Source organism: Meleagris gallopavo, chromosome 3 (assembly GCF_000146605.3).
Source record: "Meleagris gallopavo isolate NT-WF06-2002-E0010 breed Aviagen turkey brand Nicholas breeding stock chromosome 3, Turkey_5.1, whole genome shotgun sequence".
Taxonomy (NCBI): Eukaryota; Metazoa; Chordata; class Aves; order Galliformes; family Phasianidae; genus Meleagris; species Meleagris gallopavo.
In genome coordinates this window covers 71,697,249-71,723,342 of record NC_015013.2, presented here as the reverse complement: position 1 = coordinate 71,723,342, position 26,094 = coordinate 71,697,249, and the positions used below count along the sequence as shown (strand labels likewise).

The 26,094-nt window shown below is 39.1% G+C and overlaps 1 protein-coding gene across 3 annotated transcripts in view; it reads right to left on the bottom strand.

Moving 5' to 3' along the window:
- PTDSS1 (phosphatidylserine synthase 1) overlaps nt 1–26,088 on the bottom strand; it is a 30,224-nt gene extending 4,136 nt beyond the window's left edge. For 2 of the 3 annotated variants that reach the window (XM_010709154.2, XM_010709155.2), the window contains exons 1-12: nt 25,870–26,088; nt 20,692–20,783; nt 19,176–19,220; nt 16,929–17,053; nt 14,387–14,545; nt 10,695–10,846; nt 9,067–9,208; nt 8,089–8,201; nt 6,518–6,583; nt 2,738–2,837; nt 1,559–1,627; nt 513–582 (exon numbers count right to left, since the gene is read on the bottom strand). In XM_010709154.2, coding sequence (XP_010707456.1) covers nt 513–582; nt 1,559–1,627; nt 2,738–2,837; nt 6,518–6,583; nt 8,089–8,201; nt 9,067–9,208; nt 10,695–10,846; nt 14,387–14,545; nt 16,929–17,053; nt 19,176–19,220; nt 20,692–20,783; nt 25,870–26,048 — 1,312 coding nt within the window. In that variant the 5' untranslated portion in view covers nt 26,049–26,088. Of the gene's footprint in view, nt 1–512; nt 583–1,558; nt 1,628–2,737; nt 2,838–4,149; nt 6,408–6,517; nt 6,584–8,088; nt 8,202–9,066; nt 9,209–10,694; nt 10,847–14,386; nt 14,546–16,928; nt 17,054–19,175; nt 19,221–20,691; nt 20,784–25,869 lie in introns of those variants that run through there. The other variant, XR_002113499.2, reaches the window with a different exon arrangement.
- Between the last annotated feature and the right edge of the window lie 6 nt (nt 26,089–26,094).

Genomic DNA, 26,094 nt, shown 5'->3' with positions numbered 1-26,094 from the left:
TTTTTCAATATGCAAGCCCACAGTAACAAATAAAAAAGGAGTTAAGTAACTTAACTGGGCTGTAGGGTAGGGAAAAGATATCAGAGAAATGGGTTGTCTTTGCTTAGTATAGAGGAAGCTGTTTATGACAAGATCATAAGCTCCTGGCCAAGTTCTTGATAAAAAGCAGAAATAACAGCATAATCCACATTCACATGTTTAAAATCAAATATGCAATGTTCAAGTAGAAAACTCATTGAGAACAGTTATTAAATACATAATGTCCTAAAACTACAAGAACGATATATAATAGCAGCACAAAAATGTAATTACATCATGAAAAAATAAATACATTTGCAAGTGTTGGAAGAAAAAAGGCAGTAAAGCCAAATAGCTTTGCAGATGATTTATCTGTATAGCTCCTGCAGGCTCATTAAGGAAGTCCAGTTGTCTTCAAGTTTCTCAAGTTTCACTTCCTAATGCTAAGCATTAATGCTACCACTTTGAGAATATACGTGCAAGAGTGCCAATACCTTTACTGAATTTAGAATGAAGCCAGGAAGCATCTGGACTGTATGGGCTGTCTTCACTTTCTGATAAAGTCTGCGAAAAACAAAAGGGACATGTGTCATTAGGATGCTGGTTCTTGAAATCAGTACTTCTCCAGTTCACAGTCAGACTCACAAATTTATACCATGGCAGACGTTCTGGCAAATTCTGATACAGCCTGTACTTAGGACCTTTCCCTTCCTAATTAGGAGACACAATGTAGATGATACAATAACAACTCGCTACTTGCCAGGTAATCTGTTGTGAAATCAAATGTTCTTGCTATTCTCCTCGCGTACCAACTGTACAGTGGGAATCACAGAATGGCCAGGGTTGCAAGAGAGCTCAAGGACCACGAATCTCCATCCCCCCTGCCACATGCAGGGCCACCAACCTCCACATTTAATACTACACCAGGCTGCCCAGGTCCCCATCCAATCTGACCTTGAACATCTCCAGGGACGGGGCATCCACAACCTCTCTGGGCAGCCTGTTCCAGCACCTCACCACTCTCATAGTAAAGACTTTCCCCCTGACATCCAAACTAAATCTCCCCTCCCTCAACTTAAAACCATTTCCCCTCATCCTGCAGTTATCAATCCTTTCAAAGAGTTGATGTCCCTCCTGTTTGTGGGCTCCCTTTAGGTACTGAAAGGCTGCAATGAGGTCACCCCGCAGCCTTCTTTTCTCCAGGCTGAACAAGCCCAGCTCCCTCAGCCCGTCTTCATAGGGGAGGTGCTGCAGCCCTCTGATCATCTTCGTGGCCCTCCTCTGGACCCTCTCCAACAGCTCCCTGTCTAAATTCTATGACAAAATCACAGCTTAAATTTGAGAGCCTAAGAGCATTCTTTAGAAACCATATATATAGTATAATCTGGGAACTGTTCAAGGCTCATTGAATTCAGAGCTCTTTCTATTGATTTCAGTTAGACCCTGGACTGTCCCTCTCTCCCCCATATATGCCAGCTCTGGTAAAGAATTCTAACATCTTATTAGGTATAAAACAAAAACAGGCTTTCCAGTAAAGTACCTTTTCTCGGTGGCCATAGTATTCTGCGTACCAAACCATGCCATATAAACACAGGAAAGTTGTAAAGGCCTAAAAAAACAAAGAAGGAGAAAAAAAAAAGGTTTGTTTTTTTTTTTGGTCAAATTCTTTGCTAGTTCAAGATCTTAAATTGTGTTTAAAAACTGTTTGGATGAGGTGCTCAGGACATGATTTAGCAGAGGGTTGTTAGATTTAGGGTAATATGGTTAGGTTGTGGTTGGACTTGATTTTTAGGTCTTTTCCAGCCCGAACCATTCTATGATCTGAGCTCCTGGACATCCCACAGCTGGAGACTTTCATGACCATGAGTCCATAAGAATACATACATAGAAATAACTCACATACATGACCTGGTACAAACACCATAATCAGGCAGTTGACACTAGTAGGTATGTACGAGGAGCAATCAGTCTAGGAGAAAAGAATTCTCCTTTTTCTTGCTCCATATTTCATGCTGCCTTTCACATTTGGTTCTGCAGTGTTCTGATATGGGCAGCAATTCAGTACTTCTCCTCTGAAGTCTTTGGAACAAAATCATCATGCTAAATAACAGAAAATCAATTCCAGTTCCCTCCCACTTGTTCAAAGCTGCATTCCCATTTAGAAGGAAGAAGTGCTTATTGGTTATTTTTCAGTGACAATTAATAATATGTTTGACATAGGATTTACAAGTCTGGCATGACTAGCATACATTATAAAATGGGCATCTCATGCTGCATTTGCACTAATCACAATGAAATACAGAAGGCAGAGTTTGCCTGATAAAGCAGGGTTTATGCAGTGGTAAGACTTCAGTGTGAAACACGTGTTACTCATCAGTGTTAGTCATTCACTCCCGCTCCTCTCCAAAGGGCACCACTGGAAGCATCTCCAAAGTTAGCTTCAATTGTACTGCCATTTTCTCTCATGAAGATAAGCTCTCAAACTAGAGTTGCTCTCATTGTTAAGTACCAGTACAGTGGCTACATTACGTTCTGTTGAGAACTGTGAGAAAAAAGTTATTCTAGCCCCTCCAACATCCTAAATAACTTTGGATTTGCTTTTCCTAGGATGTGCACAAAGTTCTTTACTAGCATTTCCCCACAGTGACCCCCTGCTGCCAATTTAGGTACTTTTGATGCTTTCACATGCCTTACATTTCACAAAAGAAGTCTCACTTACCACACAGAGAAGCCAAAACACGACATACAGTATTTGTGTTTTGGAGAAAAGATCCTGTCCAAATTTTATGCACACAATAGCTTCAAGGAAAGCAATAACCCTGTGAGTAAAGGAAAGAGAGAGGGGGATTATTAAAAATAATAATAATAAAAAAAAATTTCACTCGTTCACAACCCAGACTCAGGACTGCCAGCTCTAAACAACAGCTACATTCTGGTTAGCACACAGCTCCCCTATGACAGTATTAAGTGGAAGACTCCGGGAAATCTATTTTTTATTCTTTACTTTTCTTCAGCATAAACAGCCGACAAAAAGTGATCATCTAGCAGTACAGAATTCCACAACTCTCTGCTTGTACAAGGAGCAAGCAGGAGTGTATGCCAATAGCAGAGAATTTCTATTTATACCAACCACTATGCCTCAGCCCTCACCAGATAAAAAAAGTCCTTCCCATGCTGAACAGCCAACAGATTCCCTGTTTTGTGAAAACTGTTTCAGATATTTCTTGATAGGACACAAATTTGCTACAGCTCTAATTAGACTACTTTGCTCACTTCAGATGGATTTTAATGAGAAAAATAACATTGATGAGTATTAGACATTCTCTGAGAACCTGCATATTTATTCCGGTTTCTGTGTAAAGCCAGGTCCACACTACAGTACCAGAGGATTTATGAAGAAAACTGCAATATTTACTTCCCTATCTGGCATTATAAGAATCAGAACAAGTGTCTCCATCTCTCTCATCACTAGATATTTACATTTTTGAGGCTGAGATCTATGGAGTCCTGTCTACCACGTGGTATGGAATGAGGGGACTATGGATCCAGGCCAAGCAGATGCCAAGAACAGCCAGTACACCCCAGATCTTCCATGAAAGAGGAGGAAAATAACACCAGCTGCACAAAAGCTGCAAGTTGCTGAGGTGCATATTGGTAAAAACTAGAGAATTGTGTTACTTTGTTTGGTCACCAGCTTTTTTTCTTTCTTAGTTTTATACTGCTCTTACTGATACGGCCACAGTAGTGGGAAAAGAAAGAGCACCACCAGGACACAGACACAGAAGGGTATGACACACTTGAAGGCATAAACAAAATAGGAGGCTATGTTCAAGGACTCAAAAAATGATACAGCTGTTTCTGCTGTTTTATATATTATATCCTTGATTCTTCCTAAGAACACTTGGCCTAAATGCATTATACAATTGGTCAGTTATATACAATATCAATACAAGAGATAGGAGATTAGAACACAGAAGAATGCTAAGAGAGGAAGGCGTAGCGCTCCTTTGGAGGGTGATGACAATACTCACATCACTGATTCCTGGGCTGAAGAACTGAATATCTAAGTTTGCATTCAATAGAAACAATCTTTTAACATCCAAAAATATACTGTATTTTTAAAGGATTTACCTTAATGAAAATGGTGCCATTTCCAGTAGACACGTTGCACTGGAATTGTTCATGCCTTATATTACTCACTGTCCATCTGCCACCAAGTGATGCTGTACAGTATTGTTAAGTTACAGAGCACTGTTTAACATGAATGCAAAGCACTGCTTTCAATTAATTCCACGCTTAGGCATGTGAAAATTCAATCTCTGACTTTGGAACCACCTCTTGATTATCACAGTACAAATATTCTATATGTGTGCTTTTAATCATTTCAAGAACGATACTCAACGTAGTTAAATTACTAGTGCTGTTTTCCCTGCAAGCATCTTGACATTGCTCTTTTTGCTAGCAGACTACAGCAACAAGCAGTATGAAGAGTACTTGCTCCATGCATTCTTTGCACAATTAGATCAGACTCTCAACAAATATTTAATAACAGTTCCTATGATGCAATATTTGACTCTGTTTTCTGACATATTACACTAATTTGCTCAGGGAGAGCTTTAAGCCAAGGCTGATATGCTTACCATACCCCTTAGTGATTTTCCAGACAGAGAAAGTAAACATTCAGAATCTTGTTTCCCTTTATCTTACAAAGGATTAACTTCACATCTATTCATATTTCTTTCTTAGTAGCACAGAACTTTTAAACTCTTCTTTCCAAATTATTAAATAGTTTAAACCTGTAGTTTACCACTTGTAGTTGAGAACTGACATGTTTGTACATACTGAAATGATTTGTTCCATATTTCAGAAAAACGTCTGTGTTTAAATTCAAATACCTGAAATGCTAGTTCAGCTGCTCTTTAACTACTAAGATGCTTATGCACAAACAGAGCAGGTTTATTTGGTTCTAACTGTAAATTAAGTAGTCATGTTAACTGTATGATTGATGAGTTATCTTCAGTGCTAAAGCACCATCCATACAAAAACCAGGACAGGTTACACTGCAATGATTACCACAAAAAAATGCTACTGGGGATTATGTATGCTACAATCTCTCTTTATCAATCATAACACATGTTCCAAGGAGGAGGATCCTCTGCAGGTAAGTAGAGGCATACAGAAAATATTACAAACTCCAATAGAGCAGCAGTAAAGCTAAACAAGAACAGAACATTACTACCTTTTGAAAATCCAGTGGAAGTTATGACCATGAGCTGAACACAGTAATAGATCCATCAAGGAAGATGGTAATTCAGTGAAAGAAATCAAAACTTAGGTTCATCCAAACTCAAGGAGACACGTCACATTCTCCATTGTACATTTAAAACAAGATTAGAAATCCCTTTAATTGAATTTCAGCATGTTCTGCTCTCACCTCAATTAACTGTTGCAAACGGTATTGCTTATGATGGTGCATCTGAAAACCAACCTGTTGCCTCAACACTTTCTGAAACACTAAGATTAACAGCAAAGGTGAGAAAGTTTGCCAAAGCACTGTCTCTAAATAAGATTTGAACATTTTATGGATCACTGAAGTGCTATTCTAACTTAAAAAGCAGCAACAGCTTCTTCTATTAAGCAAAAATGGTTCAGACAACTGAAGACACAATAATCTTGATAATGATAATAAAACAGCTGTTTTAATTTACAATTCATTGCAATCAGAAAAGAGTTTCTTGACTAGTTTCTTAAAATATATATTTTTTTCACAAGACCTGATGTAGGATTTCTTATGCTTGCCAATTTGTAGGTTTCCAAATCAGAGACCAAACCAGACATTACTGCGTTGCTTATTTACAAGAAGCTGTTACAGTGGAACAACAGCATACACTTCTGGTTTCAAGAAAGGTCTGCTCTGGTCAAGCCAGAGGAAGAAAATTCTCACCAGAAGCAATATTGCCAACTCTTCATTTAAAGGTTTCCAAGGGACAGCAAAAGAAATCACAGACAGAGTAACAATTGTTCAGAGTATTCTTCTTTCCCCTCTTTGAGGGCAGCACAAGCATTTTTGTCAACTGCGGTTTCTTTGACCATCTTTTATTGCAATTACTTGACCAGAGGCAACGTCCACCCTGACAGCCAGGTAAGTGTTACTCTAATGACAGGAAGGCAATAGGTGCAAAAGCTTTATCCTTCTCATCTGAGATGTCCATATACAGCAAGGCCAATGCTACTCTGAAAGAGGCTAGCTTTATCCAGCAGTCTCCAGTTTTTCCTTCTGTTTTTCTCCTTACTCTTTCCATCACTTCCCATTTCAATACCTCTAAATCCAGAATTTTCTTTTTCCTCTGAAGTAGCATAAAGAAAATCTCTCTGTACTCTTCTTTATACTACAAAGAACAGAGGACAGACACTGGTTTTACCAAAAACCTGTTTCTGTGCTGGAATCATGCTTCACACCTGTCCAATTTTAAGGTTAGGTTGCAGCAAGAACACTTACCCAAACACCCAGCACTGAGTTCCCACCCTCTTGCACTGTGTATCTGTGAGGTACGCATAGTATTGCCTGAGAAGGAAAACATAAAATTCTTCAGTGATGTTAAAAGTTCCCAGAACATTTACATTTAGAAAAGTAGTTTATGTTACAAGTGGATTTGTACTGAAAATGAAGTGCTGATACTTGAATTCACATGCAATCAACCTGGATATCTACCAGATGGCTTCAATTCCAGCAGCAGAGATTATCATACAGATCAAATGGCTTGAAACAACACAGAAAACAATTCTGAGAGCAAGGACTGGGAAATTACCTGAACTAGGTGAGTAAAGCTACAAATCTGCCTCCTGCCTCTCCACTGAATCTCCAGTTCCTCTGGGCAACATACAATAAATAGTCTCAGAAGAATTAGAAAATCCCTTACTTTTTTCACAGTTCCTTTTTAATTTGCTAACAATTGCATTTTCTTGACAGTTGTGTGTTTGAATCTTGTAAGTAACCGAACATGGCTATGCCACATCCTGGGCAAGTGCTCTAAGCATGTTTTCCTCTCAAGAACAGATTAGAATTTCTCACTATTTTTGAAAACAGCCTGCAGACCGTTCTGCTCTGCTTTCTTTAAGCTCCTAAATTTTAAGAAGAATTCAGCGATGAATCCCCCCCAAAATAAGAACAAAGTTCCTTTTCTCAGTCTCTGATTTCCACTGATAGATAGGGAAGCCAAGCATTATTAATCCAACAATTTTAGGGTTGTTTAAGAAAAACAGACTTCTACAGACTGTGAAGTACAGTAAAATGCCTCAAAAAAATCATTTATGCAAGAGCTTACAGGATGTCTGACATGATTTAATTAGCAGTGCAAAATCCCTGCATATAACTTCTGAGATTACCAGCTATAAAAACCACTGTATTTTATGAATAAAGCAATGCATCTGCTATGTAATTGTCAAAAGGTAACAACACTTTACTCATGAATATGAAATTGCTTGACCCTATCTTCAAAACTGGGTGAATTTTACCTTCAGTTATGTCATAGGAAAAAAATTCTGAGGACAAAGTGAATGCATGACTAAAAGGAGGTTAATGTTTCTACACTTGCTAACAGTGCACACATGCTGTTATGTCATTCCGAATAAGGTAACGTTCTACCTTTTCTTCTCACTTGCTAACGCTTCCTGTAGACAAGCAAAATAAGGAGCTCAGTTAGAAAAATCAACAGCTCTATTTTCCCTCATCTGCAGTTTCGTGAGCATTTGACTCAACAACTCAGCTACTTTTGCACAGGGTCCTCAAGGATAACATAGATTATGTATATAATCATAGCAGATTCTATACAAACAACAGATGGAACAAGAGACTCTGCATCCTTATGGAAACACACGTGTACCTCAACAGCTTACTGAGCAGAAAAGACACTTCATTGAAAAACGATGACTACTTTGTTTTTCATGGTAGCAAAAGCATGTACTGTTTTGAAACGTAATGTTGTTTTTCACATATTACACACAGTTCTTAGGCACCTGTAATTTAAGCTACTCTTAAGGTAAGAAGAAATACCATGGCAACAAAATTACCTTACAGTGGGTGCAGTAATGATTCCTATGAAGAGAATTCTCCCCCAGCTTAAAGGGTGACTCGCTTGGAACACAAAGATATGTTTCAAAAAGAATGTGTTCAACTCAGTCAGCTAAAACAAAAACAAAAAGTCAGACAACAGTTTTCAACTTGCATAACCTCTAATGATTTACCACCAAAAAACACTAAAACAGAGAAAAAAAACTGTTTATGCTTCACTGTAAGCATGCTTGTTAGGCTGAGAATTTACAGAGCCTAGGACAAATAAGGAACAATGTGCAAATAAAACACACAATTCTCCTCCAGACACCTCTAAGAAAGCATCTGGTCTGTTTCCTGCAACTTGTTAAGGGGATCAGACACTAAAGCAGATGTCTTCTGGAACCTTTCATATTCTAAATCAGATAAGAATGATTAAGACTAATTCGTAAGAGAGACAGAAGAGATCATAGATATATATATATATATATATATATATTTTAAAATATACTAAACACTTCTTATCTCATTTCAAAAACAAAACATGACAAATTGAAAAAATGGCTTTAGTGAGATCTGTCAGCATTTGCATGACTACATGCTCAAGCACCTGGGTCATATTATAGAGTCTTGCTGGATCACAGCCAGAATTCTGGGTACCACAGAGTCATCTAATATTCAACGCGGAAGAAAAAAAAAAAAAAAAAGAAAAAAACCCACAAAAATGGCAGTTTTAAAAACTGTATCAGTTGCAAAGAGAAATCTGATACTCAGTACAACAATCTATAACTTTTTTTTTTCCTAGAGATTCTGTAATTACACTCCTGAACTATCATGTAACTCCTGTGAACAATGCCCTGACCCGTTCTGTATAATCAATTCATTTAATTGTGCGTTTCAATGATGACATACATTGCATTAGAATATCTTCTAGCCAAACACAGCCAGTAAGTAACTGAGCTGATGGCAGCTTTGATTTCACAGAACTTATTTCTTACCTGCCAAATGATCATGAAAAGATAGATCCCAGCCACTCTTTGAAATGAAGACTTCGGGTCAAACCAGCGGACATAGGTCCAGCTGGCTGGGGTGAACTGTAATACAGCCCTTTTGATTTTCCCTGTGGTCGTGTGAATATCCCTAGAAAAAGAGAATGGCTGGAGTTAAAACAAGGAAGATGCAAAGAAGAGAAATAAAAAAAAAAGCAATAGCCATTCTACTATGAAAGGGTGCCCTTCTCAATCTCAATCTAAAAGCAAAATTCATCGATCATTCTCTCCACGAGGAAAAGAGAAACAATCATGATGGTTCTAAAAATGCCCTGGAAAATCTAGAGGATATTTATCCTTATAGTGTACTCCTCCACCCAATGCCTCTTTTTTTTCAGAGCTCACAGATATCTGTCAAAGAGATCAGATTTGTTATTCGTTATGCACATAAGAGGCTGGCTGCACAGGTTTGGACACAGTGCACTTACAGCCCATCCTGGTCTCATATTTGAAGCATGAGAATCTTCTGGAAAGAAGTGCAATAGCACTGTTACAAGCTAGCAGACTTTTAGATTCCTTTTTGAAAGGGGACGTAAATGGAGGTTCATCTGACAGATGTTATGGTTTTTACTTTTGGTAACATCAATTCGCTTAAGTAACAGCACCAAAAGAACAGAAAATTTTAAGAAAAAAATAGTTCTGCCAAAGATATTCTACTGTTTTAATTCTCAGTGAACTCTGAACTCATTATTCTTTCCAAATGTGGGAAAACTGAATCGAGACTAAAGGCTGGATGGCTCTCAGAACAACGTACGTATTTGTGAGGGAAGAAAGCAGGACAGAAGTCCTTACAGGGAAAGAAATTGGAAGTCAGGGCTCGAGCTCCTTTTCCTTCTTCAATATCAACTCACGGCACTGAGCTCTGGCAAACCATTTCATTTCAACTAGCTTCATCTATGCTATTGGTAATGTGCAGATAACCATGCTTGCCACTTACTGGCAGGGAAGGTGAAGGAAGGGCAAAAACTATGGAAGAAAGCAAACCTGGGAGAGAGAAGAACTGAAACTTACTGGGCCATGAGCTGCCACATGCAGAAATGTCTTAATTTTGCAATCTGATTTATTTTAGAAGGTTAATAGCAGGGTAAGGCAATTCACAGCATATGTACAACCAGCCTGATCTCTCTTCTGCACAGATAACTAGTGCTGCCAGACCAACATCTCATCAAGATGAGCACCAGTGTAGTGTTTATTATAAACATTGTATAAGGAGAAAATAACTTCAACCAGCTTTGTTCACTGTCTTCTTCAAAGTTTTATTGGTATAAACAATAAACTGAATATGTAAACAACAATTTTTTAAAAAAAACTCAAATTTAAAAAAAAAACTCAGGATTAATGTCTGTAACTTAGATTGCAAAGGAAAATTACATATATGTAATCATATTTTAAGAATATATGCTCCGTAGCAACATTAATTAGATAGATTTTTAACAATTAAATTTACAGCACTGTTAGCACATACAGATTGCACGTTATTTCTGTACTACATGCATACGTAAAGACAGTTTGCTTTCCAAAGAACTGAATTTAATATTAAACTAACAATGTTTAATCAAGCTTTAATTTAGACCTACTTGAAACTGGCCCAGTGATAGGTCCTCATCTCCAAGAAACGACAAACTACCATTCCCAACCAGATGCCACCCCCGTTACAAAGCAGGATGTCCAAAATGACTTGATCCCACCAGCATTCAGCAAAGTTAGGCAGAAGATGCATGAAGAAGAGCTACAGAATACAGCAAAAAGATTTTGGGTGAGGAACAGCACAGAAGTCATATAAACTCATTCTGAAGAACACATTAAAAAAAGATCAGCTTTTTCATATTTGTCATACCTCAAGGACACAAGCCACAATCTGAAAATTGATGAGAGTCCTTCCATTGATTTTAGAAGGCCTTGAGATAAGATCACAGAGTTCCTTCTCCCAGTTCCCTGTTGGGGCTATGCTGTATACAAGACTGTGTCAGATATAAGGATAGTGTTCAGCTTTCAGCCTCAAAGAGGATACACAGAATGTTCACAGAAATGAAATGAAGCAAGCAAAATTACTATTTGGTGTTGTTTTCTGGAACAAAGCAAGTGTTTCCTGCTTATAAAAGAACATTTTTCTTTTCTGCTATTTGAAGTAGTATGCTTCTAAACAAGCAGTAAGTTGCAGTAAGTAGAATGGATCTGTTTTTAAATAACTGTCAACAATAGGGCATTTTGGAATTTAAGACTTAAAAGTTGTTCAAATGTAAACACTTCAAAATTCTTTCTTTCACTTATTATTTATAGGAAATATAATGACCATAAGAAGATTTAGAGTTTGCCAATAACTCAGACACTGCAAGATTTGCTGTAATACTTGATCCAGAACAGCTCAAGCCAATTGAGAGGACATTTAGATCCCTCTTCCTAGTTAGTCTCTGATAAGCACTAACTGTGAAGATACTGTTAAGATACTGGAAAATAGGGCAGAAACAAGCCAACATCACACTAAAAAGCTGCTGGGATTGGGATATATCAAAACATACTTAGGCTTCCCCTGGAAAGCATATGAATAATTTACTTCTTTAGCAATTGGCTTCCCTCTGAATGTAACCTACAACTTAACTGAAGACCACAATGAGGCACCAGTAAGGCAATTAAAAGTATTTGCAGATACATTTGGTCACTGTAAGCTTCTGGTGGCGTGAAGGAAGACAACTGGCTACACAGCCAATTAAGGCAAGATGTAAGCATAGTGTACTGTGAGCTAGCAATGGATTCACCTCTACCCATTCTCATTTGAAAGAAAGTAATTGAATTTTTTAGTCCACGAGGAAAAAATAATAATAATAAAAAAAAATCACAGCAACCCAAAAATCAGAGAGTGAAAATATCTAGTTGTGGACTGAAAACCAAAACATCCTTATGTCAAGCAGTCCCCCTGGTGTACACACAGAAATGCTTTACAAAGCACAAAAGCTAAATAACTCGTTAACTGACAAAACTTGTGCCACGTTTATGGGAGAGTTAACAAACATACATGATCTGTGCATCTGTGGAAGATTATTGGTATGATTTTGTAATAGAGTATCTTTGGTTGATAAATGTAGAAATAAGATATTCTCTCCCAAAAATCAGATGTGTGAAAAAGAACATGAAGAATGTTCTCTGTATACAGCAAGAATGAATAGAGGTCAATTTATAAAAATTACAGTGACCAGTGTCAAGTGACCCTTCCTTTGAAAATCCTTGTGAACTGTATCAAAGTAGCTTGGTCTTCTTTATCAAAGCTACATGAATTTCAACCTGTAGAAAGGAAATTTGGAGTTTTCCTGCAGGAACCAAGCTATACAAGATTGCTCATTGTCTTGCTACAAACAGCTTCCCTTTCATGTTTCAAGTAGATTTAACATGAAAGGGGCACTAGGCTATGAATCTCCATGTGCAATAAAGCAGCCAAAGACACCAGAAGTTACAGACAGTGAGGCAGTGAAAAACAGACCACAGGTGTTAGCCAGCCCGTTTCTGAAGTGCTTGCTGTTTTCCCAGAACAAGAGATCAAGGACTGCCTGAATCCCAACTTTAATCTGATAGACAGTAGCATGAGCCAAGTGTCCCATTTCAGGATGGGGAGCCAGCTGAAAACCATTAAAGCTAATAGGAGATGCACGGCTAAATCCCCACGTAACTGCCCTGATAACTTCTGCAGGTTTCTAGTGACTCTTTTGAATTAACTAATTCATTAAAAATCCATTTGGGTGGTGATAACCCTTCTATATGTTGAACCTTACCCAGCATATTGTCTGATCCAATGATCTGCCTTTCAACAACAGGGAATACTAGACAACCCATGTGGTGTCAAATTGAAGACAATGGTTGTGTGTCTGAACAATAAGAGCGTGTGAAACAACCCCAAATTTAAACTTCTTTTCCAGAGGAAAAAAATAAGTAAAATAACTAGTAAAGCTATTCTTTGTGGCTGGGTACTTGTGAAATTCTGATTTTAAACAGCTCCAAAATGACTTGAAAAACATCATCAAATGCCACGGGACAAAAACATTTCTTTGAAAAGGAACTCAAGACATCAACATTTCCAAACCTGAAGTTTAATGTCAGACAACCAGATCCTTATCTACGTCTCTGAATTATAAATGCCCTCTATAGAAAACAGATTTTAAAGATTAAATTTGGGTGTTTACTTCTGTATTTAGTGCTTTAAGTGTGACATTTTAAACTACATTGTCTCCAAAGCTGATTAAAACTAGGCTTTTCTATTTTTGCTCTGAATTGTCCAGTCAAAGAACATAACGAAATAAAACTCACTTTTTATAGGAACACATCCTTACATTTTAGATGACACGTTCTACTAATCAACCTCTAGGTTACATGCAAATTAGATAATACTTGAAGAAACAAGAAACAATCAATCTGAATTCTCAAAACAAATTCAACAATAAGGACCAGCAATCCAAGCAACAGTCTAGTGATTGACTTAAGTATCAGAATGCTTTTACATCAAAATAGGATTTAAAAGTGTCAAAAGCCAACCAACTTAAGCACGTACTTGGGAGAACTGCTGTAAAGCTGGATAACAAACAAACAAAATAGTACGTGGTACCCCAAGCCATAGTACATGGTTCTATAATAGGTGTGAATTAGTTTAGATCCTGGATTAGAATAACTACATTTTTATGTCAGTGAATATGAATAATCAATGCTTTGCAGTATGATGAAAGAAAACAAGTGTGGCTTGTGTGAGGCTCTCAAGCCACATGATAGAAAATATCTCACTGCATTATGTCCTGCCATTCCATACAGACTTCTCCTCATGGGTCTCTCACTTTCTTTGCAACTCCTTTTTGCTGTACAGTATTCACAACTGAACAAAAATGTTCAAATATTGTTATATTTGGAGCAAGGAGAGATAGTAGATACTGCAAGGTGAAAAGGGTAATATATGATCTAAATCAGAGTATACAAACCAGCATCTGAATTCACAAGAGCGTTGGCTTCTATAGCAGCAGAAAGAGTAGATGGCACCAATATACTGGCTGAGATTTCCCCCCTTTCAGATAAGAGTAAGCCTCCTTTTTGGTAACAGAAAGCCATCATCTGCCCAACTTACCTAAAGCCCAAAAGCAACTGCACCAATTGTTTGACATCTAGTTGATAAGGCTTAAAATATAAATTTATACTGAGAACTACTATGTCATTCTTCTAGTAACAGTCGTGTTTTCCCCCAGAACAATTAAAGTCCCACACATTTTCTTACACTTGAGATAAGTGAGTGACTTACCTCAGTGAGCTCCCAGGTGATGCTAATAGTCCAGCACAGGCCATAGCTGCGGATCAGTAAAGCCTTCATTGCCCAGCCCCAGAAATGCCCAAAAGCAAATATATCAAAGTGGCTGAGGATTCTCTCCCAAGTGATAACATGGCAGTTCACAGCATACTCCTGTTAAAGACAGAATATAAAAACAAACAAAAAGCCTTCAATAAATAGACAAATGCAGAAATGCTAAAATGAAGTAACTACTTTCTATCCAGTGCCATAAAGATATTATTCCCCTTTTTTCTCCTAAACTCTGTGGGAAAGCTTGCAGTGTTAAGACTCAGTGTTACCACGCAGTTCCAATTCAAAGAGAGAGAACAGATCATGCTTGGAGGAGCATATATTTCTTAGGTAACAAAGGAACAGCAGGAACAATAAGATCAATAACAAAAGCAGCAGTATTTGAAAAAACAGATTCTTTGCTTTTCTTTTGGAGTTCTGATTTGCAATAACCACCTTTCCCCATTGTCATGCTGTCTCGTAGTCAGAAATACTCATTGGTGGTTAATTCTCACCAGTTTGAGACACTAAGATATTAATCTCAATATTCACTTGGATATCTTTTTGTCTTCCTTTCCTTACTCAATTAACATATTCATATTGAGAACGTTCAGTCATAGGACTGAAGGGAAAAAAATAACAATCAAAGTGAACTTAGAGCTCACAAAAAAAAAAAAACCCTCTGCTTTCCAACCCTCCTAAAATACACATTGCCACCTGCAGGTGACAAAACAGCACTGCTCAGTGCTGCTGAATTAAAGGATTCAGGCCCAAACCATGATCAAGAATTGATAGATAAATAATTAAATCCTGGTCTCCATGAGGACAAGAACACAATTTCACACAAATACATTGCCCATCTCTTACGCTCCCTGTTAAGAGGCAGCTAGGTCCCACTATGAAACCACAAATGTTCCTTGCCGGTGGTGCTCCCTGATGATAAAGAATGACACTGCTTCTTGCAGATGCCATTGCTGTTCATCATTCAGAGAAAGGTGTGCCACCTGTCCTAAGGAATGCAAAGTTGTAGCTTTATCACAGATACCCAGAGATTTGAAACTTATTTGCTGCATTCCAAGTACAACTGGGAACACCTTGGCATAGGAGTTGGAGAAATCCACACATACCAGAGCTGCTATCTACATTTCTTTTTCTTTTCTCTCATACACATATAGAGAAAAATATCCAGGTTCAAATCCCAGGAAACACTGAGTTGAAGACACTTATGTATCTTGGTCTACATATATACACAATACCTAAAGCCACTGTGTTTCATTTCCTGAACAAAAGCACAAGAAGCACAGAACGTACGTAAAATGGAAGCGACAGGCTCCTAGTTACATCATGATACCTGACATTTGTGATGACTGGATGCAATAAGGTTACCATAAAAGCAATTTTGGAAAAAAACCTTATTCTTCAAGTCTCTTGCCCTGGTATACAGACTACAAGAGAAAAGCTTCTCTGCTTTTATTTTTATGCTGTACCGTATCTTTTCAACTGCACCTCTGCTAGTCATACAGTGAAATGTGTTTAACTTCCTTTCATTCTCAAGTACAACCTGTGTTCTTCCTTTTATTCTGCCAGTACACCAGAAGAGACCAAGCTGCAGCCTTCATTATTGTTGCAAATTTATTCCAACTTTCTTTAAGTGATCATATCAGGATCAACAGTACAGAGTCAAATTTTTGCCACTACAGTCAGGACACCCGCTGTACAGTAATCTGGCAACAGTGCTACTACTGGTCCTCCTCTGACCTGAATCTATTTCTAGCTCAAGTGACAGGAGTGCCAGGTGAGCCTGGCTTATGAACAGACTCTACATGTCAGCTCCCTTTTGTTGCTCAGCAACGTCACAAACCCCCATGCACAGGCTGCATTTAGGAATGTGCCCTCCCAGCACCTTGGCAGCAAGCTGTCCATGCCTCACCACCACCACATATCCTGCAAACCAAAGTCACAGTCACCTCTGGATCTTCGAGCTGCACAGTATACTGCAGTAATACAGCAGATTAACTAAGGTGCAACATCTGAAGCATTCAGTTTTCCACAGAAGGAGCGTATATGCAGCTCTCACTATCAATCAACTAACATAAGTGCACTGTAAAGATTTCCATTCTTTCTTACATGCTACAGGGCAGAGTTCTGCAGCTGCCGTGGTAACTGCCATTGGCAAATAGAAACTTACTACATAAGACAATCAGTTTACTTGCTTACTCTTGGGAGCAAGAACAGATGACAGCAGATGACCATGGTGCAGAAAAACACAAAACAGAGAGCAAAGAGATGCTGCTCAGGTGGAGCACCTCGATGTGACAGTAAAGGGTAAACCAACAACTCTTGCTTCTCCCTAAAATAACTCTTTTCTGGTACTCAATTGTTCACACCCTCTTTTGCAATGCAAGTTTGTGCCTGTCATGTCAGCAAATTAAGATGCATTCCTTCCCACTCAGGTAGAACACACTTAAGTAGCCAAAATGCCCAATAAAATGCCAAGGATACATACCATAATGTCTGCTTCCCTTGTGGCATATCGAAGATTAGGATCCAGCCAGTACATGACTGCTTTTACCTGCTCGAAGTTAAGGAAGAGCACGAACACCAGGAACAGAAAATACAGCACACTGAGACCTGCAAAAAGACTTTGCTTTAGAATCACACACATAAAACTCCTTGGGCCACAGAGTCCAAAAAGCTGTCTTCCAACTGATACCCAGTGCGTGCCTGGTTAGCACAAATGAGTTTTCTACATACAGCAGTTACACACCCAAAAACCTAAGGGACAAGTGAGGTGATAATCTTTGAGCAACTCAGCTTTTCTTTCATATCACCTCCTGTTTCTCATTATATAATATACACTCAACCAAAAAGCCAAAAAAGAATCGGTCTGGATAGTTTCAGCACAAGTAGCACAAGCCTGTGATCAGATAGTTCTGCAGTAAATGGTAGATTAGGATCACAGGATTGTTTTTTTTCCAATACAAAGATCAATGTATTAATCCCACCTGGCAATTCTGAGCTGCGCTTACAACACAGAACAGCTACAAACATAAACCAGCATACTGGCATGATCAGTTAGCTCTGTGAGTTGGAAAATGCACTGTTTCAAACTTCTCAATATAAAGATAACGATATGTTTTTACACCACTATACACTATGAAACACTACCGCATTTGAGACCATCTCCTCTTTCTTCCCAATGCCAAAATACAGCTTTATTAAAAGAATGAAAACCTGTAAGAAGTTAAAAAGAGTCCTGCATAGACCTATGGATAGACCAAGGTGCTTATGGCAGCACATCTTTACATTATTCACAAGTTCACAGACATCTAAGACCACGTAAACACTAACACTAGTTCTATAGTCTAATACTCAAACTTACTTGTGTCCTGCAATGTCACGGTAGGCAGAAAAATTAACATGAGTAAACTTAATATCTTCCATCTAAAATAAATTATAGCATTTCTTCAGGGGAAAAAAAAAATTGCAACCGGACATGAAGTTATTAACTGCCAGAGTGTGCAAGAGAAGTTCCATTCAAGTGCACACGCATGTACAGGAAGCACATACTGCCCTCTGCAGTGCATCCTGAAAACACTACAGTACACAGATGCTCTGGATCCACAAACACTGGCATGAGCACAGCCTGCAGGTGGGATGAATCCCGAAACACCAAGGACATGCTACTCTTGCCTTTCACATACTGCACAGGTGTGAGAGTTCAGGCCAGAAGAAGCAGAATTACAGAGGGGAAAATGTTGCTCCTGAATGTTTGCAGTTTTTCCCGCCAGAAGTACAGAGGCTCTGAGAATGTTCTTTTACTTTGTATTTGTTCAGAAGGGAGCAGTAGGACCTGTGTTTCCCCCAACAGGATCAGGATTCATTAAGGAGTACTATCTAATCAGCAGTACCGCTCAATGTCAACAGATGAGTAATCAACCAATTTTGGAAGCTACTTATTTTTAGCTACGTAAGGTGGCCTGAGAGAGAAGTTTTCATAATCCCTTAAAAAAATAAATAAATAAAAGAGGGATCAGCTTTTAAAGCAAATGTGCCTAATTCTCTGTAAGCAAGTTTAATGGCTAGGCTATGCTCTGTGAACTCTGAATTATGTACAAATACAATTTCTTATGCTTTTGCCATGTAATTCAGATGTATAAGGATCAGGATTTCACTCTAATTTCTCTAATTAATGGAAATATCCTTCCCCAACTATAAATGCAATTAATATTTACACTAATTTTATGAAAGGAAAAGTTAAAAAGTAAAAAAACAAAACAAAAAAAAACATATTAGGAAGACAAACATATGTTGAGCTGCACAACTCTGCCTTGTAAGAAATAAAGGAATAGCACATTTTGTAGATAATGAAAAGAAGTGCCTTGTTGAACTGGATTTAGTCAGAAGTCAACTAGCTCATACAACAGTTACAAAAACTTTTTAGAATGGGACGAAATGGTGCTAGAGAGAGAACAGAATTCTTTGTTATAATCCAGTTTTGTCCTAATTAGAAGGAATGCTCCTTCTCTGACAATTTAATTTACACCATCTTGACACAGAAACTCCACTGACATTTCCCAACATAATTAAGAACAGATTATCAGTAATTGCTCAGAAGTGGGAAGGAAGAGTTATTCACAGAAGTATAATGCACAATTATATTTCATGACAAACCTATTCATCTCATCTGGGGGGAAGAGTGGGGACTATCAATCCCACAGAAGCACCACATGAATTAGGAAGACAAACTTACCAAAAACCATTCGCCATATTGCAGGGTGGGGGCGTGTAAAAGGTCCTGTGGATAGTAAACAAAAAGCCTATTACAAGACAGTCAATAAGTGCCACACAATCTGTTTCTGAGTTCTCATACGAAGATTTGGCACAAACATTGAGAAATTCTCCATCAAGGTGTATAACATACCATAAAGTTTGGGGATCCTTGCTGTATATTAAAAAAAAAAAAAAAAGTGGCAGCAGCAGAACTGAGAAGGACAAGACACTGCCTATTGGTAGGACAAAGTGTTCAATTATTTTAATGGGAGCTGCTTCCAAAACAGTAATATACTACTTGCTTAGCAGATACTTTATCTCAGCTAAAAATCCCCCAATCTGGATTCCAGACCACAACTAAGACATGGCTTGCTATCACTAAAGTCATCAAATACAATTTTTTGTGCATTATCAAAGAAAAATGGTGCTCAGCCTTCTAATGACTACTAAAATGTTAACAAACAGGCATACAAAAAAACCTTGCAGACTAAATACTAGACATCTAATAGGATTTAAGACACCTGTATTCTTTACCAGGATCACAATTATATACTTTAGAACCAGTGATTATACTGACTTTATTAGATCAAAAACCTCTGAGCCCAAAAAGCAGAAGAGGTAAGTCTGGTTTAGACATTTCCACTTTGGCATGAATTACACATTTAGGTCACAAGAAGTGGCTGAATTTTCAGTGCACACTGAGGATCACTCTTTCACAGTTATAAGCATGAAATTCATTTTTCTCTAACATTCAGTTTTTCAGGGATTACTTTTGAAAGCCATCAATTAATGAGGTTCAAACTCAAGAAAAATACATTCCAATCCTGAACTACAAAGCAGTCATGAGCACAATCACTGTTCACTTATTTCTGGATGCTGCCACCCCTGAGATTCTTTGCAGCTGATGCAATAATTAATCTCTTGCAGACAGAAATAAGCAAAAATTATAAATAAATCAAATCAGGAAAGATGCCATTTCCTCCACTGGATTGTCACCCAAACGATTTGTCCCTTTTGTACTTTCTGCTGCCCACACAATTACCAGAACTTTCATCTGACTTTAATTTCTACCAAACAACTGTGATTTTACATTGTAATATTATTTACATGGCTTTTAACTATCACTAGGTGATTTATGTACCGTGCTACATATCTAAGAATTTATAGAATGACACTGCTAAAAGTAAAGGTAAATTCATTTAATGCATTTCTTAAGGATCTGGCAACATTATTAGCAACTGTGAGCTGTGACTGTGCATCTGCAAATATGGACACTGATTGTGAAAACCTGACTTCCTTGTTAGATAAAGACAAGCTATAAATAACTTATCTCCCCTCAGAGTGACTGGAACCCATTTTTAGACTGTTCTGTAATACAAAGGAATTCAGAAGTTAAAAAAAAATACATTTCAAAGAGGTACTTCAATCCAAATAAATGTAGTGGCAATAAACAGAAATTTACGTGTTGCAAAAAGTGATGTATGAACCTTACTCACCATTGGGAAAAGCTAGAACACTGATGATTAGAAAGAAGAAAATCACAGAGAGGATACCCCTCCAAATATTTTCCTCTGGGACAGAATCATCCCTGAAGAGACAGAGAGCATCAAAGTGTTAAAGTGTCATTTTAAGGTTGAAGTTGAAAGACACTGAGTATATCATTATTTAAATGAAGATTACATAGAAAAAAGTACAAGAAGTAAGCATGCTGGCTATGTACCAAGTCAAGATAGGAATTGCACTGAGTGACTTTCACTGCACTTCTGGCTATCCCTGTTTTTGTGGTCTCTGCAATCCCCTTTGTTCCCATGGCCTGTTCCCAATGACAAATACCTGGTGCAAGTGCCAGGACAGGGCAATTAATTATTATAATCAGCATTTAATATTCTAATGCCCCAGCTTCCTGTACCCTAGTCACAGCCCAGAGAGTCCCTTTGCTGGGGCTGGAGGAAGCCCACAGAATAGTTTCTAGGGTATGTGAGGCAAAGTACTGCGTGTAACAGTGACACAATTGAACTTAAAAGAACCCGAGGAAAATATTAACCTGTTTTGTGATCTATTAAGCCATAGATCTGAATGAAATACGAGGTAACATTTGTGCTATTATCATATTATGGCCAGAAGAGAGATCTAAGAATTCAGTTTGGAATAACAAGGCACACTTGACTGAATTCCTCTTTCTTTTCGAGCTGTGAGAAAATAAATGATATAGAGCAGCGAGATGACCAAAAAACATCTGCAAGTCTCATCAGCTGTCAGCTTCTAGCAGACTTCAGTAATAGGCATGGAAAAACTTCCAACTATAATAAGCACATTATTAGTAACATATAAAGTAATATTTAACAATGTATCAGCTACTACTACTCCAAGTTTTACTATCTTGGTACTTTTATGTACTTGTGGTCAGTTTATCTATTTAAATAATTATTTTATTTATTCTCAGTCTGTGATATAAATAAAAAAAAAATCCCAATCAGTGTTAGAGGGACTACAGCTCTTCCTGGTAGAGCATTTGGCACATTGCTGAATGGTTCAGCAAAGAATCTGTGACAGATTGTGTTCCACCTTAGATATATGCTACAGTCATAAAATATTTCTCACTTTGCTGAATTATTTTCCTTTCCCTCAAAATTGCACCTTAACAGTTCCATAGCAGACCCTCATCATGATGAGGCACTTAAGCACTGTGTTAGTTCATCTGTATGGCAGGAAAAAGTACATTAAACATGAATGGTTCCTCTGCAGGCCTTTGGGATTCCATACAGCATTTCTCTCAAACCAGCTGACTCCAGATACACCAGTCATTTTCCTGCAGCCATGCTGCACAGGCTGAATCCTGAGCTCCTGGCCTTAACTCTGGCATCCTTGGCAACCCCAAAAGCCTCATGTCATCCACAGCACTTCCAGACGGAGCCCCAGATTCCAACAGCTCAGACGAAGCCATATTCCTGCTTTAACATACACAAATAACACACACTCACATGCTGTCACTGGTGTCATCGAGTACGGGGATTCCTTATTATTTTCTGAAGGGATAAGAAGTTACTGAAATCATATCAGCATACAGTTCAGTGCAGCCAGATAAGAACTGAAGGACAGTACGATCGCATCAATCGATTCTCACTCCAAGGCCCTCACCTCTGCTTATCAGCATTCAGGGTATCACTCAGTTTCAGGAAAGCTGTTCTAATCTTATTGGTTTAGGGGGAAAAGAGTGCCAGAGAGATATTGCACGAAGCGTTAAACCGCTTCTCATTCCAAGTGAGTGGTAGAAGCATTTCACTTTGGTCAGAGTTACCTTTGAGAAGGCATAGACACCCCATCTCCTTGCCAGAACAGGTAAAAGCAGGCAGCAGTAGGAGATATTTAGGATAAGAATTACAGCGCTTTCCTGGAAGAGTTATTTTGGGGAACACCAAAAGAAACAGAGAAGCAAAATAACTGTCAGAGGAAAGAGGCAATCATGACAAGCTGCAATCAGGAAAATGTGCTAAATCATCTCTTCACTTTGCCTTAGGAACTTTGATGCTGACTTTGAAATATAAGCATTCACGCAGCACAAATGAAGCTTGTGTGGGAGGGCAGAAGAAAATTCTTACAGCTTAAACCCACTTCACAAATGCATTTTTCAAGTCTGGTGCTTTCTGCATATAATAAAAAAAGCGAAGTGTATCATATCAGCACAACCTTTTCCTCTCTCTTGATCTCACTGTTCCAGAGCACTGTAATAAACTAACACGTTACAAAAACATAAGAAGTTATCACATCATAAAAGAAAAAAAAAAAAAAGAGGACACTGAACTGGAATAAAAATAGTTAGAGCACTAAATTTAGAGCAAGTGGGAGGAAAAGAGAGAGTCTTCCAAAAATGCACCTAAATGCATAATAATCCAGTTTGAACAAAGGGATGTAAAAAACTACAGTTCAACACCCTCACAGGTCTTGTTCCTGTTCCTATAAAGCCACGCACTTCATGCTAGAAACTGCCAGTCTGCCACCTCCCTCAGTCCTTCCTCCAGCAGCAATCTGCCCTCTTGCAGGGCCACCATTTCCCTTCTCAAGGGAGGAAAAGAACAAGGAGAGCTAGAGCCACTCCACTCCTCCGCTCTGGGGTGCAGCCTGGAAGCAGAGGAGCCGCTGTCTGGCTCATTCAGCAGGAAACAAGCAAGGCAGCTGCAGCCATTGTCAGAGGCACTAGAAGGATGAGCTTTAAAAACAGATAACCCACTACTCCACACTTTAAAATGGAGAAGTTAAAAACACGTTTCTTTCTCTGGATTATGATTACTGATATGAGAATGTTACTGCTATCTGAAGCAGAGTTTCATCATCAATTGTCAGCTCAAAATCAATATCATCTTACTCTCATTGATCCCAAGGGAGATTCCACACTGTGGCTTGCTGCATCCAAGGGAAAAGTATTTTCTAATTTGACCTGAACCCTCTTGTATTCCTGACACTGAACAATTACAGAAGAGGCGGGAGACTTCAAAGGAAGCAGAATTTCCTCTAGTTGCACTGCAGTTCCTGAAAACAAAAATAATTTACTGAAGATGAATGTATTGTGGAAAATCCCTTGCTTAATATAATTGATCAGAGGTGCTATGGAACAACTGACAGCAAAGAGGAAGCAAAGAAGAAGAATCTGTCACATCTTAACTATGCACAGTGCTTAGAGCCCTTGAGGTAGAAATCCAAATGCAGTCACTGCAGATTCACACAGTAAGCTGGTGGGAGTAGGAAGATGAGAGCTGGGAGCACACGCTGATAGCACGTTGGGTACTATTCCCTCTCCACCTCAGCTTCTCAAACAGAACATATGGTTTGGGTTGTGTTCCAAATAAGGCAACAGAAGCAGCATGTTGGTATCACCCCCACTTAGACCCCATAAACGCCTGAGACAGTTGGAGATAGCAGAAAAGGAGGAAAAAAAATTAACACAAAAGAAAGCAAACAAAGAAAAAAGAGTAACTCTCACAACCTTCTCTTCTCTCACAAGAAGAGAATAAGAGAAGAGTTAAAGAGAAGCTGATAGTACTTAAACACAGGAAGTGAGGCAGAGAAGAAAGGCAGATAGGGAGAAGAAAATGAAACCGAAGTCAGCTAGAAAGCTGCCAAGACAAATGGAAATAAAAGCTAGCAATCCTCTTGGGGAACAAGTAGCCACTACGATATTAAAGCAATATTCCCAGGGCCATGAAGACTCTGTAGTTCTGAGCTTGCTGGCTGACTCATCCTCTACTTGGAAGAATTAAAGGTAAGAGTCCTTTCTTCTCCCAAAGGTGAGTGTTCAATTCCATTAATCCTTCAGAATGATATTTGAATGAGAATTCCCTAGTAACTCATAAATTTGACCTAAATCAGCCCTACAACAGGACAAGTTACCAGATGGAGAGACAGGGCCCTCATAGTAAAGATTCCTAATTTAATATCATACCAAAGCATAGAAACATACTTCTAATTTAAGAATTATAGAGAGATCTCTCAGAGAGTCAGCCTCAGCCAAGATCTTGCCACCTGAGTAGAACAAGGGGTGTGTTTATCAAGAATACCTTCACCGGGGCCATATACAGAAAGCAACAAGAACACACACACTGAGGGACATGTGCTGCTACACTCTTTTACATTTCCTCATGCTATTTTCTCAGCTCAGACATGATTGTTACTTCTGCGGCTGATATAACCTACCCATTGGAATCTTTAGAGTAATACAAATGACACACCAAATTGTATCACAGTCCTAGACATAAATAATGATGTTCCACTGACAAAGGCTACTGCAATCTGAGATTAAATACATATTACAGCACTAAAGAATCAATGAGTCCAGAACTCAATGCACTAGTTTAGTTAGAACCTCACAGGAATCACTGTTTAATCTTTTCCAACCTCAATGACTCTGTGATATTGAGTGATGTGGTTTTAGTGGGCATGGTGGAAGTGGGTTGATGGTTGGACTAGATGATCTTAGTAGCCTTTCCAAACCTTAATGATTCTATAATTCTATCAGAGGTTGCATGACATCGCTTTGAGGAGGATCATAACACCATCACATCCCCAGATTCATTCAATAGGAGGAGTAAAATGTATGGACAACCTGGAAAAGCAGTGCAGCATACCCCACGGAGAGCACTGCTACATCCGTTGTTTACAAACAAGGCTCCTGGAGTTACCTGTGCCCACTTTCAGCTTTATCACCATAAATGAGTGCAGCAGTGAAACCCACAGAGCTTTTCCTGCGGTGGGGAAAGGACGTGGCCGAGCTTATCAGAACAGGGGCCTAAGTCAACGTGTGATTACCCTCAGATAAAGTAAGTTACGTGAAAACGAGAGCACAAAGCAGCCGCTTCTGCCCGCTGCACACTTGGTAAATTATCTACTTGGGTGATGTCATCGCTGAGCTCCTTGATAGCCTAAGGAGAGCCATTTTTGGCGACTGCTCAAAGCACACGCTCTTTTATTTTTTTTCGTAAAGGAAGCCGCAAAACGGCAGACAAGCCCGAGGAGGGGGAGTGGCAGAGGACGGCCGCCCAGAGGAGGCTCTCCCCGCAGGGCTCCCTCAGAGCACGGCGCACACGGGCCCGGTACTGCACAGCTCCCGCCCTCACCCCGCGCGTCCCCTCCTCTCCTTCCCCCTCACCCCGGGGCGCGGCGCGGGGACGGGGCACCCGCACCTGGTGAAGGCGAAGGCCATGAGGCTGAGGATGGTGAAGCTGAGGAGGGTGATGGTGTGCGGCCGGTAGAAAAACTCCAGCGTGATGTCCTCCACCTGCTGCTCGTTGATCATGCGGAAGTGCAGGCGATAGTTCACGTCGTCCTTGCTCAGGGTCCGGCTCCCCACGCACGCCGCCATCTCGATCCTCTTCCCCTCGGCCCGACTTGCCCGAGCACCGGCGACG